Source organism: Lissotriton vulgaris, chromosome 1_1, assembly GCF_964263255.1.
Source record: "Lissotriton vulgaris chromosome 1_1, aLisVul1.2, whole genome shotgun sequence".
Taxonomy (NCBI): domain Eukaryota; kingdom Metazoa; phylum Chordata; class Amphibia; order Caudata; family Salamandridae; genus Lissotriton; species Lissotriton vulgaris.
In genome coordinates, this window is record NC_141685.1 from 1,585,690,492 (window position 1) to 1,585,711,304 (window position 20,813).

At 46.2% G+C, this 20,813-nt stretch overlaps 1 protein-coding gene across 1 annotated transcript in view; it reads left to right on the forward strand.

Annotated features, from left to right (window-relative positions):
• The window catches only part of LOC147750841 (protein RIC-3-like), a 193,078-nt gene that overhangs the window by 82,443 nt on the left and 89,822 nt on the right, over nt 1-20,813 (forward strand). Inside the window, exon 3 of the mRNA XM_086918132.1 lies at nt 10,424-10,493. Within this exon, the coding sequence (XP_086774258.1) occupies nt 10,424-10,493 (70 nt within the window). The remainder of the gene's footprint in view (nt 1-10,423; nt 10,494-20,813) is intronic.

Genomic DNA, 20,813 nt, shown 5'->3' on the forward strand with positions numbered 1-20,813 from the left:
AAGCCCAGGATGTCACTCAAAAATTGCATAACCGGGGATATCCAAACAGAATTCTCCAAAAAAGCCAAAAGCGAGCGCGGAATCAACCGCGTGCAGCTCTATTGGAACATACAAACAAAACAGTGGAAGAAATCCCCTTGACCTGTGTTACTACATACAACACCATATCCAATGATGTCTCCAGAATAATAAAAAAACACTGGAACATCCTGAATACAGGCAATTTGAGATGGGAGAAACCCCTTTTCTCATTCAAGAGAGCACGGAGCATAAAAGATGCAGTCGTCAATACAAGACCCATAAAGGTGTCCCCAGAGAAAGAAACACAAACCAACCTATGGGGTCTACCGAAGGTGACAGGCCACTACAAATGTGGATGTTGCAGCGTTTGCCCGTACACCAAGAATACCAAAACATTACAATTGGAACTGAATAAGATCTGGACAATCAGAGGGCAGACAAATTGCAATAGTGAAAATGTCATCTACAGACTAACATGCCCTTGTGACCTACACTACGTAGGAATGACGAGTAGGAAGATCAAGTTACGCATCGGAGAGCACAGAAGCACTATTAGATGCAAAAAGACTAATACAAGACTTACTGAACACTTTTTGTCCGCAGGTCACACACCAGATGACCTTCAATGGACAATCATTGAACAAGTCAAACCAGGAGCCAACCTGACCCAACGATTATTCGAAAAAGAACAGAGGTGGGTTTATAGACTCTCCACCCACAAGTCCGGTTTGAACGATAATATCCCGTGGAACAGCGTGATGACTTAAGAGCTGTCCTCATTAGCCATATGATTAGTAAACCAAGCAGCTATTCTCAACTGCTACACGCACTATCCTCTGATTAACCAGCCAATATTGCGAAACCAACCCCTTTAGTTTTTAGGTCGAGGACCGGAAATGCTGGCTTGCCAGCATTTCCGGGAGGAGATCGTATGATACTTAGTAGGGATCTGGAACCCGCCTCCCTCGGCCGTCTCACCTCAATTGGCTGGCTTCCTAAAAGGAGGCCAGCCATTGGAGGAGAGAGCCGTCCCTCCAAATAAGCTCCGTCTTTTTCGGATTCGGGGGCGTGATTTTTTGCATTCTTTAGCCCTGTGACGTCGTCTGTCACTCAGGGCGCAAAAAACACGCCCCCTACTCGGAAAATGGCGGCGCTTTTCTTTAGGCCATTTCTCGACAACAGCCGCCCCAAGAAGTCGCAGCCTCCTCCACCTGGCAGTCTCTGTGTGTACACATCGGCCCGTCTCGTTTTTTGTGGGCAGACAGGCATTGGGGGCACCACAGGGAGCCGCGGAGCGCACTCTGCAAAGCCGCCCTGCCGCTCTTATCTTGGAGAAGAAGCACGTCCCCAGCCGAAGCCCAGCAGCCCTGCCCGTGGCAGGGAGGAACCGCCGCCTCTCTGAACAGCCGGTGAGTGCCGTCTTCCCCCCCCACCTTCCCTCTGCCCGCAGCTCTCCTTCGTCTCTCGTCGCACCCCCCCCGCCCCCCTTTGTCTGCGGAGTGCTGTGCAGGAACTCGCCTTTCTACAGTCGAGAAGTCTCTTGCCCCTGGTCACCTCATTGTGAGTGCCGTCACTGGTGCAAGGCACCACGGAACCTACTGCGTTATCTTTGGTGCTGGCGCATCCACGGATACAGATGGAGCGGCAGTAATAGGATTCCTTGGTGAGGTCTTTTATTCATGGTGGTTCATAAGAATCTAGGAACGTGTCTAGAGAGTTCCATAGTGTCCTGGCTGACGGTTTCCATGGGAGTTTTGTAACGCTATGTTGTCAGCCCCTCTGAGGTGGATGGTGCAGTTTAACCAGCTAACAAAATAAAAAATTGTTTTGAGCTAAAACTGATCCAAAATTAATAAATATGTGGTGACAAGCGTGTGTGCAATGGAAAGCCCTCCTCAAATGTTAACTAGTAATCTTTTCGTTGCTTATTTCTGTATTTGGTTGTCAAACTGGTGCTCGTGATGTAAAATATTTGGCCAAACAGCATTACCATGTGTCAAAATTACAAAATAATTAAGTAAATACCATCAACAAATTATGCTGCATAATTTTTCCTTTTCTTGTTGCATAATTTAGTCAAACCTGCCGAATAATGTATTGCTCCTCTGCCGCATAATTTCAGTGGCCCTGCTTGCCGGTTTCATTCTTGGGCAGGGCCACTCAGCCGTTCATCCTTCTTAAGCTGATAACTAAGTACCACCGGGCAGATACAACACTAAAGCATCAACATGCGTAGTCCATATTCTCACACTCTGCCAGAAAGATAATATTCACGTGTATAATAAGTATAACTACCTAAGTGCCATTTTAGGCCCAGGTCACGGGAGATGGAGTCTCGCCCTATTATTTATTGTCTGAGCTCCTCCTCAAGTCCTTGCCTTTGAATACTTGCATTGTCTCGGTCTTCAGCCCAACAGGAAAAGCAGGACCTGCACCTGTGTCATACAGCTAAACAAGCATCCTCGTGACAGACAGGCGGAAGTAACAAGCGCCAAAGCAGTGTCCTGATGCGCGAGGGATGGCATTCCAGACAGAGCCCTCGTGCGTTTTACTCGCTGTAACATTAAAGGAGCCCATAGAAAAGGGGATTGGGATATATAACACAAGCGCAGGGAGGCACATTTTCCGCATATTCACTGAGTGATGCCAAAATGCTTGCTGAGTTGGCGATTGTCTAGACTGCCGAGGGTTGATCCCCCTTTAACACACCCTCTTTCTTCCCATTCCTGTATCTTTATGTCTCGTTTGCAAGTTCCCTTTCATTCCTGCATTTTTCTTTTGGCTCAGTTCTCCTATCTGTTTTCTATCCTTCGTCCTCCGTGTTTTGCTTCTCTCTCTCTTGCTCTGGGTACATACAGTCTGATGAGGAAAAATAAGAGACACCCAAAAAGTGTTCCCGTGCATCCACCTGCAACCGCCGGCACAAATTAAGCACGGATACTCTCAACTGGTACACGTGAGAAACAGGCTCAGGCCCGTGTTCTGTGGATCATGGAAGGGAAAGCGGGTTACCTAGCTGGCCGCTATACTTTCCAGGAGGAAAACAAATAGTACAGAAGTGAAATGTTAGGCTTGTGCTAAATTGAAATTACGCGCTCCTAATACCAGTCATTTGGGGAATTTCGTGGTATGCTTGTTACATGGAGTTTCCAAAACGATGCCATTACGCCACGTCCTGTAATTACGCGCCATTCCGCGCAAAGTCAAAGTCAAAGTTTTTTTATTTGCTTTGGTACTCAACTGAGGACCACAAATTTAAAAACAGTTTACAAAATATAAGCATAATCAATATAGTTTTAGAAAAGATTTTAAAAATTTATAAAAATTATAGCAAACCCATTCGTCGGTCGGTCGAGGCGTTAATTCAGAGTAGGGAGTGCAGGGTGCAGAGCTGTGAGTGCAGGGTGCAGAGCTGTGAGTGCGCGCAGGTGCAGAGCTGTGAGTGTGTGCAGAGCTGTGAGTGTGTGCAGAGTGGTGTGTGCAGAGTGGTGTGTGCAGAGTGGTGTGTGCAGAGTGGTGTGTGCAGAGTGGTGTGTGCAGAGCTGTGAGTGCAGGTGCAGAGTGGTGTGTGCAGAGCTGTGAGTGCAGGTGCAAAATGGTGTGTGCTGTTGAGTGCAGAGCTGTGAGTGCAGGTGCAGAGTGGTGTGTGCAGAGCTGTGAGTGCAGGTGCAGAGTGGTGTGTGCTGTTGAGTGCAGAGCTGTGAGCGCAGGTGCAGAGTGGTGTGTGCTGTTGAGTGCAGAGCTGTGAGTGCAGGTGCAGAGTGGTGTGTGCTGTTGAGTGCAGAGCTGTGAGTGTGTGCAGAGTGGTGTGTGCAGCGTGGTGTGTGCTGTTGAGTGCAGAGCTGTGAGCGCAGGTGCAGAGTGGTGTGTGCTGTTGAGTGCAGAGCTGTGAGCGCAGGTGCAGAGTGGTGTGTGCTGTTGAGTGCAGAGCTGTGAGCGCAGGTGCAGAGTGGTGTGTGCTGTTGAGTGCAGAGCTGTGAGCGCACGTGCAGAGTGGTGTGTGCTGTTGAGTGCAGGTGCAGAGCAGTGAGTGCAGGTGCAGAGCTGTGAGTGCAGGTGCAGAGTGATGTGTGCTGTTGAGTGCAGAGCTGTGAGTGCAGGTGCAGAGTGGTGTGTGCTGTTGAGTGCAGAGCTGTGAGCGCAGGTGCAGAGTGGTGTGTGCTGTTGAGTGCAGAGCTGTGAGCGCAGGTGCAGAGTGGTGTGTGCTGTTGAGTGCAGAGCTGTGAGCGCAGGTGCAGAGTGGTGTGTGCTGTTGAGTGCAGAGCTGTGAGCGCACGTGCAGAGTGGTGTGTGCTGTTGAGTGCAGAGCTGTGAGCGCAGGTGCAGAGTGGTGTGTGCTGTTGAGTGCAGAGTTGTGAGCGCAGGTGCAGAGTGGTGTGTGCTGTTGAGTGCAGAGCTGTGAGCGCAGGTGCAGAGTGGTGTGTGCTGTTGAGTGCAAAGTTGTGAGCGCAGGTGCAGAGTGGTGTGTGCTGTTGAGTGCAGAGCTGTGAGCGCAGGTGCAGAGTGGTGTGTGCTGTTGAGTGCAGAGTTGTGAGCGCAGGTGCAGAGTGGTGTGTGCTGTTGAGTGCAGAGTTGTGAGCGCAGGTGCAGAGTGGTGTGTGCTGTTGAGTGCAGAGTTGTGAGCGCAGGTGTAGAGTGGTGTGTGCTGTTGAGTGCAGAGCTGTGAGCGCAGGTGCAGAGCGGTGAGTGCAGGTGCAGAGCGGTGAGTGCAGGTGCAGAGCGGTGAGTGCTGCTGAGTGCAGAGCTGTGAGTGCAGGTGCAGAGTGGTGTGTGCTGTTGAGTGCAGAGCTGTGAGTGCAGGTGCAGAGTGCTGTGTATTGGCAATGTAAATGACAATGCCATTTATTTATGATTTAAAGAAAAAAAAAGAAATGTCATGAGCAATGCCAATAGCTCTACCTTTAATGATGCCGAGACCATTGCATTGTAAATGCTTGTTAACCCTTGTTTTGCCCCCTGTTCTAGTAAACTCCCACTGATACTGAGAAGCCCGTATGGTAGGTTCCTATACCATTACCCTCTCATGTTAATGAATATAAAGCCAGCACAATCTCCATGGCAACGTAAACAGTCCTCTAACAATCGGTGCTCGGGGAAGGAGTAGACTTCCTACCTTCTCCATCCAAACGATCCGATTGGCTCTCACTGAACCACGTGCTAAGACCACGTGACGAGGCCACGCCCAACCAGGAAATGCAATCGGTTTACTTTACCGGCACTCACGGATACCCCGGTCATTCCTCGGGGCACCTCCAGCAGGAACCAAGTAGGTTTTCCGCTTGATGATCAGAAGTTGCAAGTAAGTACTATTGGGCTGACCTGAATGCGGAAACTATTTACCACACGATCCCACAGGCTGTACCGAACTGCCCGACCCGGGCAGCTAATAGCTTACATTTGGCATCTGTTCTTTATCATTTTACAGGAGACGGACTCTTGCCGTCTTGGAAACGCTGGTGCCCATGAAGCGGTAGTGCCGCAACTAAGCGCAAGCTAAAAACAAGTCGCTTCTACGATTCACAATAGCGACGTCACGACTGCTCACAAACAAACCTTTGCAGCCGTCCACATCGCAGCACGATAAAGATCACTCTCCCATATTAAGGCCCCCCTTTTTACACCATATTCCCAGACGCCAAAACCAGTCCGACACCTCTTTTTTGGCGCTGGTTCTTTACCGAAAGGCACAGTCTGGTAATAATCACTGAAGCACTGTTGCGTGACCGCAATAGATGGACCCTACTGTTTGATTTCAAACGCTGGCATGACCCCATCTATTGACCATATGATTGGGGTAAAGACTAGTGACATATGTGTTAAATGTTGTACATTTGTTTTGTCCACCCCGGTATGTGACCCCTTCCTGTCTTTTGTTCTCCTGTTTCCTTACAGGTTTTTTTCCGAGCAAGGAAAAACGCACCCTTTTACACGATCGCAATTTGCGATCTCTGATTTGGACTAGGGCAGGACGCGCCTTAGAGTGTGCGGACCACCCAGTTCAAAATAACACGGTCCTGACGAAAACCTATGAATATATATAATGGTTGAAACATGTAGACCTTTTTAATCAATAGTTTTGTAAATTTCACATCTCACATAGCACACTTTGCTATTTTTAACACACTACTTATGACACCAAAGCCTACCTAATTAGGCACAGGTGCCAAACCATTTTTAATAAGGGTTCAAGCACTCAAGAGTAAATACTTGTAGTGAGTAGTTTTGGCCCTTTTTAAACACACTTCTTGATAGTTATTCACACATAAAAGAAAATACTAACCAGCTCCACTGTAGTCGGGTGTCGCAGCACACCCTGTAGGCATTCGGCCTATCGGGTGGGACCCCGACGATGAAGCATGTCACCAACTAGGTTGGTGAGTGAGGGGTCTTCTACAAGGATATGCATTATCCGATAACCGGTTGGGGCATATTGTGCTGACTAGAGCACTCAAGCCTAGATCCAGAGAAACATGTCTATGCCTACGAGGGGATACTCCTCTATTGTTTTTGCGACACAAGGAACCACCCAAGGTAAGTTTCCAGGAACCCCAGGGAGGCTGTGTGCAGAGTGGAAACACAGCTGCGTACTCAATGCAAGTCAACAGGAAAGTCACAGTTGCAGTTTTCAAGAAGAGGACCTTTCCCCAATGGACCCTAAAGAAACCCAGTGGAAGAAAGTTGGCGCGTCTACCCACCCATGGATACTCAAGGATACCTATACCAGGGAAGCTGGGTGCATAGGTGCGAAGTGATGTTTGAAACTGATGTAGACCACAATGGAGGAATTCAGGAAAGATGCTGCTAGCGAAGAAGGTGAACAGAGTCCGGTGGAATCCAGGGATGGACTCTTGAAGAGAAGAACCTTCAAGCAGAGGGGACAGATTCTTTGCTACTTGTAAGCAACCAGGAGGCATGGAAGACCCATGACTACCTATAAGGGAAGCTGCAGGAGTGATGACAGTGACCTTGTCACTGCAGCTGTGAGGACCAGGCGACGCTGTGGAAGACCAGGAGCCATTTACTAGCTGTCCAACGTCGGAAGTCAAGAACAAGGGGGGTTGATGTCCGGCTGGAGTACCAACAAGCCTTGGCAGCAGCAACTGATGGGATAAACAAAATGTGCAATGTTTGGGCCAGCAAGGTCAGAGGGACTCACCACGTGCAGGAGAGTCCTAGCAGGCCCCGAGCAAGCAGGGGAAAGAAGCCTAAAAAGACCCTCAAGAGGATCCACAGGCCTAAGGCACAGGAGTCGCAAGAGGACCTAAAGCAGCTCAGCAAAGATGCAGGCCCACAGTGCAGAGGATGCGACGAGGACAAAGACCTTGACAAGAAGAGATGCTGGAGGCTGGAGCTTCTTGTAGCCCGGAGATCTCTGGAAGACAGTCAACAAGCCTTGGCAACGGCAAGTCGACGCAGTGCACAAGGGTACGTTGCCAGCGGTTCTGACGAGGGATACTGGCCTCAAACTTGTTGAGAGGACAGGTCAGGCCTCGAGGGAGTTGAAGAACCACCACCTGTGTTGCTGAGCCTTTCGGAGATCATGGGACATCCAGAGCAGCAGACCGGTCTGCTTTGTTTCGGTGCCTGCAGATGCAGGGGAGTGACTTTTTCACTTCAAAGGAGATTAATTCGGGTGGCTTTGATGCCCACAGGCCTGGAGAGTAACCTGGATGAAGCACAGGCACAGATGATGAAGACCACTTGCAGAACAGCAAGATCAGGAGCAGCAGGAGTCTGCCTTGGTGCAGTCTCGGTTCCAGGCGAAGTCCAATGTGCCCAGACGGTTCAAGTGGTTTCAAGTTTGAATCTTGCCCCCTACTAATCTGAAGGGCTACCCACAGGTAAGCCCTTAAGTACCCCAAGGAAAGGGTTGGGACGAGTCAAGGATACCTCCCAGAGGAGAGGCTGGATAGAGGGGAGGACACTCCCATGTCCTTTGTCTAGTTTTGAGCAGGAGCCTAAGGTTCCCTGTACTTGCTCAAACTGGAGTATGCAAGGAGGGCACCAAATGTGTCCTTCAAAGCAGTCTGGTGGCACTGGCAAGCACCCCCACCCAAAGCCAATACACTAAGACCTGTAGGGGAGGTGGTCACACCGCCCTGTGGAAGGAAACCTATTGTTCTGCCTTCCCCTGCTCGAGCTCAGATCAACAATAGCAGGAGGGCAGAAACGTGTCTGTTGGAGGCAGCGTCACTAGATTGCTGTTAGACCCTGAAAGGCTGGTCCTGGGAATGCAGGGGGCATCCTAGGGAAGCCCCCCAATACATGGGATCTTTCATCCAATACTGGAATCTGTGTTTGGGCAGGATTCCAACATGGTCGATACCAAACATGACCGGTTTCAATGCAGCCAATATATAGTTAGACATCTCGTAATTGACTTGATGTCCACTGTATGTATTAAATGGCTGACCGCACTTACAAAGCCTGGAGAATCTACTCCGGGGTTTGTAGGGGCACCCTCACATCTGTAACCGAGCACCCAGCCCTCAGGACTGAATAGCCTGCCTTAGGGGTGGCTTATAGGTTTTAAGTGTAGGTACCTCAGATATAAGGAAACTTATATCTGTGGTGAGGGGTGCGAGCACCCACTCCCACAGGCTGCAATGGCACGCATGTAGTCACAGTTGGAGTGGTCTCTCATGGGTGGCATAATACATGTTGCAACCCATGGGGGCCCCCTGGTGTACCTATGCCCTGGGTACCGGAGTGCCATATACTAGGGGCTTACAAGGGCACACCAGTAGCCAATTGTGAAGGTACCAAAGTACTTAACATTGTCAGAGTCAGGAAGAGACAACAGTGACTGGGGTCCTGATTAGTAGGAACCCATTCAGACTAGTCAGAAAACGGCATAACACCAGCAAAAAGTGGGGGTAACCATGATAGTAGATCCTACTTTCCTACACCTTGGAACGGTGGTGGCCCATCTCAACATAGCAAGAATATGGGGATCATGGCTGTGTCCCTTGTTTGAGCACTGGGCTAATGATATGGGTTGGTGTATGGGAGCTGAGAGATCAATCTACCATGGTAGTGGCTGCCTATGTAAGTTTGGAAAAGTATGGGTACCATGGAAGAGTTTTCGAGGTTATCTAACTCCCCATACATAGAAATATTATTGATTAAGCCCTAGAGGATAATCTGGAGTAAAACGCCTGCTAAATATGTTTGTTGGAAGCATACTGATCTAAGATTGAGTTGGTTTTGTTAAATTTTGTACTGGCGTCAAAGGTTACAAAATGAAGGAATGTAATGTATATGTGCCTCTTGCCATGTAGCGTTATGGTGTTGCAACAGCAAACAATAAAAATGTTCAGAAAAAATTGTTTAAGCAAACTCTCACTGTGCATCCTGTTGAATTCATAAACACTGTTGAAAAATTTCCAAAACCAGGTGTCGAACCATGGTAAACTTAAGAATCGAGAATAGAAATCTTGAGCGCCAGCCCAAAGCAAGATGGTTGTAAGAACTGTGTCTCCGTGCTTGTGGCAAGGGAGAGTAATGCAGTGTCCAAACAACAAACAAATTTACGAATGTTAAAAGACCTTCTCTTCTATCATGTAGTGCTTCTTTAAGGAAAAGAAAATCTGACAATTTCCTTTCCTCAAATTCAATTGAAATTTTTCCTACAAATGTAAGTGGTCAACTCTCGCCACTAACATATTTTAAAAGCAATTACAGAGAAGGTGGAATTTATGAACAGTGTTCTTATGTTTTTTTAATCTTTTTTAGTGATTATCCACTAGAAAGCATGAGCCTCTACATTTACCAGGTTGTGTCTGTTGAAGTGTTGCTTTACTAGGAGAGAACCTAGGCATGAGATACTTATCTAGATGCCTAGGGTCTGGCAAGCCTGGATACGAAGTCTGACCATTTTCATCTTGAACAGACCTACTATTAGCCACTTTGTGTCTGCTATGTTCTACGGAGGACTCCAGTACAAAGCAGTGGTAGCATTCCTGGTCTCTTTCAATTTACGTGAAGTGCTACAGAGTACATATTCGGGCGTGCTCGGTTGGTGAGATATGGCTGTTGTGAATTGGTGCACAGGTTGCGAATGTTCACTTTGTAGTCTGTTAACTGACAAAAATTGTGTGCAACTTCAGATGATAAGCCACTGAAGATGTTGAATAGTCGGGGGAAAAACACTAAAACATATGTAAATAAAATGCAAGGTCTGGTTGCCTAGATGATGGGGACTGGAATAAACTAAACTGATTGTGCTGTATACTCTGTTTAGGAGCAGTTCATAGTGGCTTGAATTAACTACTGATTGTACAACCATCTTGTGTCCTCAGCTTTCTAGACATATTTTATAGTGAGTTCCAAAGTGAAAGATACAGGCTCTATGGAGAAACACATTTTTATAAATATTGTCGGTCCATTTGTGTTTTTTCAGATTCAATCTGAACAAGAACATTCCTCAAAAAAAGAAAAAAAGGCAGAAGCTATTAAGACAAAAGAAACAGGTTTGTAAGTGTATTTAATTTTTTATTTAGCAATCTAGATTTCGATAAAGATGACATTCTACTTGAAAGACCTGTGTATCAGCATGGAATGATTACTTTGAAATGCATTTCTTGTTCAGAAAAACTATAAAATGAAGCGCAACTACTGATGTTTTTACACATTCTGTTACACTGGAGTGGGTGACTACAGGCACATTTGCCAAATACGAATGAACATGTCAAGAGTCGGATTAAATCTCCGTCAAAATATTTTTACGTTATTTACATCTTTATCCTGAGTTATAACAATCCTCATTAAATAATAGAAACTGTATTCCGTAAACAAGGAAACCGACTGATTAGGAAAGTTTCCAGTAAATTAGTTTAGCGAGGAGGTGAAACTGTTTTTTTAGGTCTAGCCTTGGCAGCACATGAGCTGTCTTCGAGACATGCTGTATTCACTCTAGGCTTTGAAATTGCCTATTGCTTATTACTGTTTGTTTCATCTACCTTTCAACATTCCTTTGGTTTTGTTGGTGAATAGTTTACATTTGTCCCGCCTTATGCTGTCTTGTTCCCATCCTGGAGACTGTTCCTCCTACATGGATTCTTTTACTATTACCATATATTTCGTTTTGGTACGCTACTCTTTCTTTCCGCTCTCTCCTCGCTTGTTTTTAGGTTTCGCCTGGGGCACGGAGCTCCTAGCTCCGCCGCCAGGAGAAATCTTTAGTTTTCAGTATGGGGGACTTGAATCCGCCCTCTGTTCCATTGGCTAGCTCCATAAATGGAGGCTAGCCATTGGAACAGAGATCTGTCCGTCATGGCCGGACCAGATTTGTGGGCGTTCCAGCATTTTTTTCCCTCTCCACCCTTTTTGCATAGTCGGTGGGCGGAGTTTCGTTTTTTTTTTTTTTTGGTGTTGGTTTTCCTCATTTCATGCCGACCACGGCCGCCGGAAGAAGTCCAGGTGAGTGCGTTCCTCCCCCCCTCCCGCTGTCTGTGTCTTTCCCGCCCCTCCCCTGTCCGTGTCTTTCCCGCCCCCCCCTCCCGCTTCCGTGTCTTTCCCGCCCCCCTCCCGCTGTCCGTTCCTTTCAGGAAGGGAGCAGCAAAAAATAGGCCCATTACAGAGTGGACCTTGAGGGCCACAAATAAATTGAATACATAAAAGCATTAATTTCCATATAAAGAGGTTAGAAGAATCTGCAATTGTGGTTGCATGCATAGAGTGACCTGATCCTTCGTGCAAGATTCTCATTGGATCATTGAAAACTTGCCAAAAAGACTAGCACGCAACCTTCCTGAAAAGCCTCATTTGATCTCACGAAACGTTCGGCCAGGCTTGAAAGGCGACACTGTTCAATCATTTCATTGTGATACCCTCAAAGATGTATCATTGGCATAATAGAAAATGTTTTACTTTTTAATATTGCACATATATTCATGGCGAAAAAAATGTGTAACACACTCTGCATTCTTTTATGAAGTGTTGTTTAAATTTCCCTTTAATTTAATGTTTAAAATAAAAATTATTATAGATTTCAGTGGATCAATAACATACAAATTCGACTAAAATATGGATTCAAGTGACAAGCCTTTTCCCAACCAATGGCCGTGCGGTGTTTCTAACATAGTGTGAAGAACGAGTCCCAGTAATCAAGAAACGATTTACAAGGCAAAAAATATTAATAAATAAACCAATCAAAAAAGAAATCTGTTCACATTGTTTTAATCACAATGTGAATGCTTGTTACAAGTATATAACGTATATTGACACGTAAATATAGTTCATGTAGTGCCCCAAAAGTAGTAGAAGGACAGGGGAGGGGGGAGTGATCCTGTGAGGAGATAGTGGAGTGAAGGAGAAGGAAGTTTGTTGTGACAATTAAATCAGTCAACTAGCGTCATTCGTCCATACTACACAATGTGTGCAGGAATGGAGACCGCAAAGTTCAAATTATCATTTCAAAAAGAACAGCATACTCCACAAAGTTCAATTAATGGAAAAGTCAGGGCGTGGAGTTGGTAATAAGAGTGGTTGTCGACGTTTCGACCCTCTATCGCGCAGGTAGACTTGCTATCCTTGCTGTGGGGTCTTCATCAGGACAGGGGTAGGGGACACACCATAATGCAGCATAAAATTAGACCGTGGTGCCATGAGGTGGCGTGGTCCGATTGGATCGTCGTTATAATGAAAAGCACGAATCAATATCGGGACGACCCCAAAGCAATTTAATGGCGTAATCTGTTATCTCAGCGGTTGTAGCGAGGCAAGATGACACGATCCTGTTGCGGTCGTAGGGGGGTCTGGCTGATTCACAAAGGTGCTGCGTGGATAATTCGGGCAGCAACGATCGGTTGCCGATCTTGCGCGGTCCGGATCAGTCGGACAGAATGCTTCATGACGTGAACGGGTTGGAAATTAGTCATATCCCGCAACGAGCATGGTTCGCAATGATCGCCATTGCGAACCATGCTCGTTGCGGGATATGACTAATTTCCAACCCGTTCACGTCACGAAGCATTCTGTCCGACTGATCCGGACCGCGCAAGATCGGCAACCGATCGTTGCTGCCCGAATTATCCACGCAGCACCTTTGTGAATCAGCCAGACCCCCCTACGACCGCAACAGGATCGTGTCATCTTGCCTCGCTACAACCGCTGAGATAACAGATTACGCCATTAAATTGCTTTGGGGTCGTCCCGATATTGATTCGTGCTTTTCATTATAACGACGATCCAATCGGACCACGCCACCTCATGGCACCACGGTCTAATTTTATGCTGCATTATGGTGTGTCCCCTACCCCTGTCCTGATGAAGACCCCACAGCAAGGATAGCAAGTCTACCTGCGCGATAGAGGGTCGAAACGTCGACAACCACTCTTATTACCAACTCCACGCCCTGACTTTTCCATTAATTGAACTTTGTGGAGTATGCTGTTCTTTTTGAAATGATAATTTGAACTTTGCGGTCTCCATTCCTGCACACATTGTGTAGTATGGACGAATGACGCTAGTTGACTGATTTAATTGTCACAACAAACTTCCTTCTCCTTCCCTCCACTATCTCCTCACAGGATCACTCCCCCCTCCCCTGTCCTTCTACTACTTTTGGGGCACTACATGAACTATATTTACGTGTCAATATACGTTATATACTTGTAACAAGCATTCACATTGTGATTAAAACAATGTGAACAGATTTCTTTTTTGATTGGTTTATTTATTAATATTTTTTGCCTTGTAAATCGTTTCTTGATTACTGGGACTCCTTCTTCTCACTGCATTGATCACCCAGGTCCCAGTGACATTAGTTGGGTACAACCCCCTACGTATATCCCCGTGTTTCTAACATGGCGGTGCTATGCTCTGCTGAGGCACCGCCATGTGGTGTATCGTCTCTGTCGATGAGACTGGGTGTGCACGCGAGCGATGGTGACGCACCTTGCGCGCGCTGAAGCAGCTGTTGCGGAGGCCGGGTGCTAGCGGTGCAGGATGTCCTCCTGCTGCCCCGCCATGTCTCTGGAGAGATGCCGGGCGGACTGGGGGGAGTTGGAGGACGAGTTCCAGCAGCTGCAGGTAAAGTCCCTGTCGAGGTTGGGTGGGGGGCAGTGCGGTGCCCCTTGGAATCCTTCCCAACCTGGAGGTCAGAAAGCAACCTGTGTATAAAGTCCACACATGTCCCATTGTGGTTATTCTGTACAATTAGTTTCATGGTGACCTTGTGCAGCCAGCCTCCCCCAGCCCTTATTCGCACTCTGCAGACCATACGCCTAGTGTTCAATGGGTTAGAGGAGTCGCAGGGATTGTGCGAAGTGTAGAGCGCTGCAGTCTAGAATTAATAAATCCGAAAATGTAGCATGTAATGCAGTTAATCACTTTTTAAGCATATCTATTCAGCGGGCCGCCGTGGATTTGCTGATTACCAAAACCTCTAGTTTTTGCATAGTTGCGTCTAAAGGGATATTCATGTCGTAGGTTTCAGTGATCTACAGGAGTGAGATAAGATCAAGCCTTGCACGAAAAACAGTAATTCTCCATAATTCCAGATTCTAACCTTACTGTCATGAGAGGCGAACTCGCCTATCCATAAACCTAGAGTAGCCCTGCCTTTTTATCAAAAGCTTAGGAACCCTTTGTAAACCTCATATTGAATTAAATGTGAGTAAAGTGTTGCTGTTTCTCTCGGCAATAGCACCAGCAAAGCAGCTGACTGCTAATGAAACCCAAGCAAAGCATTTAGTTTTTGAAGACGTCATGAGTGACACTGGTATAGGCTGTCATCGTTGTTGTTGTAGGTGACATCACCTGATAAGCACCTAGATCGAGACTGGCCAGCTTTCTTGCAGCTCTGAAAATATTGCCATGTTAGGTAGGACATGAGCGATCGCCTCTGGCTTGCAGACAGTGCAGAGCAAAACACTGCATTATTTTGCTTTCAACATCTTTATACCAGTATCCCCTTGCCTGCTATATAGTTCCTGATTTTTTTTGTTTGCATGTTAGTTTGCCTGTCTAGAGCAATGCTGGTAGTATGTAGTCACTAACAACATGTCGCAATTGCCTGATGAGTGCTTTGGTTGTACAGAAGCATTTCTGCCCCCGCTTTATGTCATGTTCAGGTAATCTGGTTGCGCATGTGAACAATAGAGTGGGCATAAGGCAGTGTTTCTAGGTGGACTCCATATGTTTGGCAGCTTCTCCTGTTTGTTGATATTTCATTAAGAGCTGTGGAACTGTTTGCTTAACTGTGTTTTAGCCTTCTAACCATTACAAATAGAAAATACCTGGATGCCTTCTAAGATTGAACCAGCTCCACCCCATCCACTCCTGAACACCCACTTGGCTCCTCTGGGGGTGAAGATTGGTCTCGCTCCTCTGAATCAGTTTATCTGACTACTATAGTGGTAGTTGCTGACGCTAACTATATTCAGAATACCGCTGTAGGCAGAATACCTGGCTCCCCTACCACCGGCTGGTGTCCACAGATACTACTGTATCTGTACGTGCGTACAGATACGCTGTACTGTACGTCTTAACACTGCAGAAATCAGGACAACCAACCGCACTATAATATTAAAAAAGAAAATTAAAAAGCTTTAAAAAAAATGCTTAATAATGGTCAGACCTCTCTCCATCTCTCTTCTTTAGTTCCAGTCACAATAATGTCAGCAGACTTTGCCGGAAATGCTTCATTTGTTTTTGAAAAAACTGCCCTCACTCACACTAAGTGTGTGACATGCGTCATCATCGGGTCTGCTTACAATATGTCCAGGTGTAGCCACACTCTGGACGGAGCATGGGGGGGGGGGGTTTAAACAAAAAAGACCACAGAACAACAATACGCAACCAAACAACATATATGTAACAAAAACACAAAACAGCCCTCCTAATACCGCCTTTGCCAACGTGTTTCACCCGACTTACTGTGCCAAGAAGGTCACGCCGGTCTTCTTCAGGGCATGTGTCGCCACCCGTCCCGCTATCGGTCACACTGTAATTTGGTTAAAGTACCGATATGCTAATCACATATGATTCCAATTGAACCGATAAGTTTGGGCTCCCAACAATCCTGGAAACATATACTGGAAAGATAAGGGACCCCTGTCAATGTGTTGTAAGGAACCACGGGGTGGGATAAAATAAATCATACAATCCTACCCCCTATGATTCATTAAAGGTATTATCTTATTGTCTGTGATCTATGGAAATATCAAATCCTATTCCCCATCAGTATTCAATTAAAAACAATGCTGTATACTCTCTTCAACCTACATTCCTTGAAAGCACTTTGGCCTCTGTCTCTGATGGCGCTTCCACTCATAGCCAGTTTCACCCCCTACATTGTTACTGGCAGTAAAGTGGTTAATAAATCAAATGCACGACTCACCGAGTTTATTGCGTGTGTAAAACTCGACATGGCGTCTCGCAGGTCGGTGTCCCAAGAACACAACCTGTGATTGTAAAGAAAAAGACACAAGCACAAACAAACCCTGGAACTACATCGTATCTCATATGTAATTACACCGAGCTAATTTTAGCGCTTGCATCAGTATCATGGATAGCGAGTTAAAGTCCAAGCGCTACGGGCGTTCGTAAGTTAACCCAAATCAGCCCAGATCAGAACTTCTACTCGCCGATATGTAAACGGCGCCTCAGTCCCGACCCCCTCGCTTTATGCCTCCTTATTGTTCCGAGGAACCCTCCTCGTGTGTTAGCCTGCTATTCAGATCGCCGCGTGGATGATGGCGATCTGTTCAGAAGCATAGAAATAGTGAAATTGCTCCACCTGCAGCTGTTGTGCTTCTCGGGACGCAAGGAAAGACGTCATACCGTAGCGTGTACGTGCCCAGGAAAACATGGGAAGTTGAATACCGATGTGTATGTTTGCCGACATCTCGGCCTCAATAACTCTAATGCGGTCACCCCTGTAATTAGTGTCCGATATTGGATACAAGAGCATGATTGATCCGGGACGGGCATTAGGGGCAACACTTGCTAGGATCTCTGGCAGTCCGAATCAGGTCGGGCAGTATTAAGTTTGTACCAGTCACTGCCCTTCCCCTGTGGTATCTATTACAGGGCACCCTCTAGGTATGATGATCTTTCCCAGGGCCTCCCATAAAGTAATGTATACAATTTGGGTAATTGTGATTGGATAAGGATTCCTAAACTGACTCCTAGGGTCCTGACGTTTCTATTTATATGTCATGGTGGAGGGAATCTCCCACTGACAATGTTAAACTTCTAGTAACCAAGGTTAGGGACTACTGTCTCCCCAGTGCTTGCCAAGGTATTTCATCCTTCAGGCCATTGATGTGACTTCTCAAGCGGTAAACCCATTTTTGCTCACGAAGTAGCAGAATCCTATGTTCATCTGTCATATGTCTCCCAAGATTTGGTTTTTCAATTACAGTCCAGCTACAATAGCTACGGCTCTATTGCCTGATTTTCATGCTGAAAATGAATTAAATAAATACCCTTGGACTGCAGTTGGATTGCTGTGTTAATTTGCTCGGATTGGAGTGCATTGGCGTAACAACTGTTGCGCTTTGTGAAACTGGACATATAAATATATATATATATATACACACACACACGTCTTGTAACTGTGTGTGTGTGTGTGTGTGTGTGTGTGTGTGTGTGTATATATATATATATATATATATATATATATCAGAACCTCCTACCCACCTTGTCGCCCCTCTGTTGCATGAATGCTGTTTTCTGCCTCCTGTTCTGCCTGACAAAAGCGGATACATCACTTCACATTTTTCAGTCTTCAGAGGTGCCTGTGAATGGAACATAAAACTTTCAGTTGAGCTTTGCAGAATGACCTCACCTTTGTCCCAAAAACCGGGAAGTTTACCTAAAATTAAGAAAAGTGTTGGGACACGGGAACAGTCTTCTGAAAACTGGACTGTCCGGGGAAAATCCGGGACGTTTGGTAACCCTTCTTATATATGACCTGTATGCTCTGGACTCCTATCTGCCGATCTGCTTGATAGTTGTCTCCCCCCGAGGCCCAGGGCTGCAGCCATGATCGCTGCGCCTATTCTGAAAGAATGGTCCCAAGACGCGTGGGTGCCAGTCCAGCTTGTTCCAGGGCTTGCGCACAACTTGTGTGTATTAGTACCTGGTGTATAACGAGTGGTTTTCCCCGTATTTCTTCGTGAGGCATACAGGGAAGCTGTCTGAAGTGGACAGGCATCGCAAGGTGATAGCAGCCTTGGAAACTGCAGCGCGCAGGACTGCTGACATTGCGCGTTCTGTTCACAGGCGAACAAATCTAACCAAGGTTCTTCCCACAGCTGAAAGAGACCTTGTGCCACCTCAGACTGGAGACGCCGTTCTTGATCCTGAAGCATAATCAAACAGGGAGTTCCCAATATAACCCTATGGGCATCTGGGATATACTCATACAACAAAGAACACAATGATGCCTCGGGACAAATTCAATCCAACGAAGACAAACCGGTTTATTAATTACCTATCTGAGCCTATTCATGTTATGTAAATAAATCCTCTGGTTTTAGTCAATCCCCAACCGTTACCTCAAAAACAGATCTGTTCTACGGAAGTATATCCTGTATTATCACTTTGCTTTTTTATTTTTGTTAGACTGTTATTCAAAGATGACATTTACATATATATATATATATATATATATATATATATATATATATATATATATATATATATATATATATATATACACATGAATATTTACAAACATATACAAACATTTACAAACGTATATAATTATATATCATTTCATCAACCGACTGAATAATAGAAACAACGTTATAATTTCACTTATTAATTCTTGTAGCCCCTCTTAGTCTAACAGGATGCTCTACCATACATTGCAAATGAACATTCCTTCTCACTAAGATCACCCTATCTCAGCAGTACTACCAGATCAACAATTCATTCCTCTTCTTTTCCAACTGCTGTTATAAGCATTTGCATATTTCAATTCATTGGGTGTCCATATAAGTAATGTCGACGCGTTTCAGCCCATCAATTTGCGGGCCTCATCAGGACTAGGGCTTCCAATCAACAATTTTATAAGCAAAACCTAAAATATAAAAAAAAAACTATTTATACATACAAATCCACGTATCAATTCTCATAATTACATATGTTCCAAAACTTTCTTGGGACCTCTATATACAAACTATTCATTGTATTTCTTATAGCATAAATACATATCAATTCAAAAACACATACCCTGAAGTGACGGCAGCAAGAAACTTTTGATAAGTGTGCTTACATGTATTAACATTAAAAAATCTCTTTTTAATGTGTCCCAACTGTGGTTTTACCCTAACCACACCGTGCTGTTCAATGAAAAGTGCTCCCAGTGCATAATAGTTAAACGCCGATTTCCCAAGTATCATGCACTGCCAAAAAACCACAAAAACAATCATTTGATTATGTGGAATACCTCTATTGACGTTCCTATTGAAAAATCCTGTGTCTCAGGTTACAAGTCCTGTCGATAATGGGCTATCACAGACCGTTATGATATAGCCCTTTCCAATTGATTCTCCTCTGTCAACTAAAACGACAAAAGTGAAAAACCGATGTATCTAATTGCCAAACAACTAGTTTCTCGAATTTCAAACAGTCCTCATGTGTACTTAGATCAACACCGAGTAAGCAGAGAAACGTTCCACTCTTCCAGTTCAACTTTCGTTTTCCCCGTGTGCGTTGGATATTCTGAAAATGAATTATGGGGGAGGCCACTTGATAGCTTGACACTATTGCTGCATCTAAACCAAGTTACTCCATGTCTGTGGTATTCTAAACCCGACCGGAGAATAGCGCAGCTTACCTTACAAGTATCATCGGTGCTGCAACCAATGTTTCAAACGAACGCCATTGCCGTAAACGTCAATCACGTAACGCGGAAGCGGCGATTAAGTCTACGCTGCGTCTCACGTGATACGGGCTTGGAGCTGATCTAATCTATGGAGTTCAACCACACGCAATTCACAACTTTTAACAAATGGGAAGGGACTGAGACACTTTGTGGATTAATGCATTGCTGCTGAAAAACTCTGCGGTCGGACTCAGGGGGCACACAGAGACTTGAGGTATTTGTATTTCTCCTACCCGCCTGCTCACTTTTAAACTACCTCCTTTGTTCAAAATGGCTGGAGCCATAAACCTGTAGCAATAAATCCCCCCACCCTCCCCCCCCCCGTACCTCTGTCCACGAGGCTCCTCACTTTAACTCCCCCACACAGCATTCCTCAGGAAAGCTCCTATATTCGTGGAGTGGGGAGTAGCGTCGACGCGACAACTTTTGTGGGAGTATCGTTACCTGGGCCAAGCGGAGCCGGACGGGACGCTGCTTACTGAAGCCTCGCTCGTGGGATAGCTTATTGAGGATCAGAGTACGCCAGAGGAAGGAGGTAGTCGCTTCTCCGTCCTGGCCTCGAGTGGCACCGTGCATTGGAGAACCTGACGGTGCCCCCAGGGAGATCGCCGCTATGGAAAGGAGCCTCGCCGTCCTGCTGCCATCAGGACATCGGCCGTTTGGTGCGGTGAGAGAGTGGCGAGAGAGCTCCTACCCCCTCCGCACCGCTAGCGAGACTTCGGAGAGTTCCCTGCACTGCATAGGGCCGGTGTAAACTGGGCAGGAAGGAGCCGCACGGCCTGACCGTTGACCTGAGGAATCATCCGAGCCCGAATGGGTTCCCTTATAACGAACAAAGAGACACGGCGGACGCGCTGTTGGTTGGACTGGTCACACATGGGGAGCGGTCCCGGGCTTTCTCAGTCAGAGGGCGCGCTGCTCTGTGCAAATTTGCCAAGCCTGGGCTCTT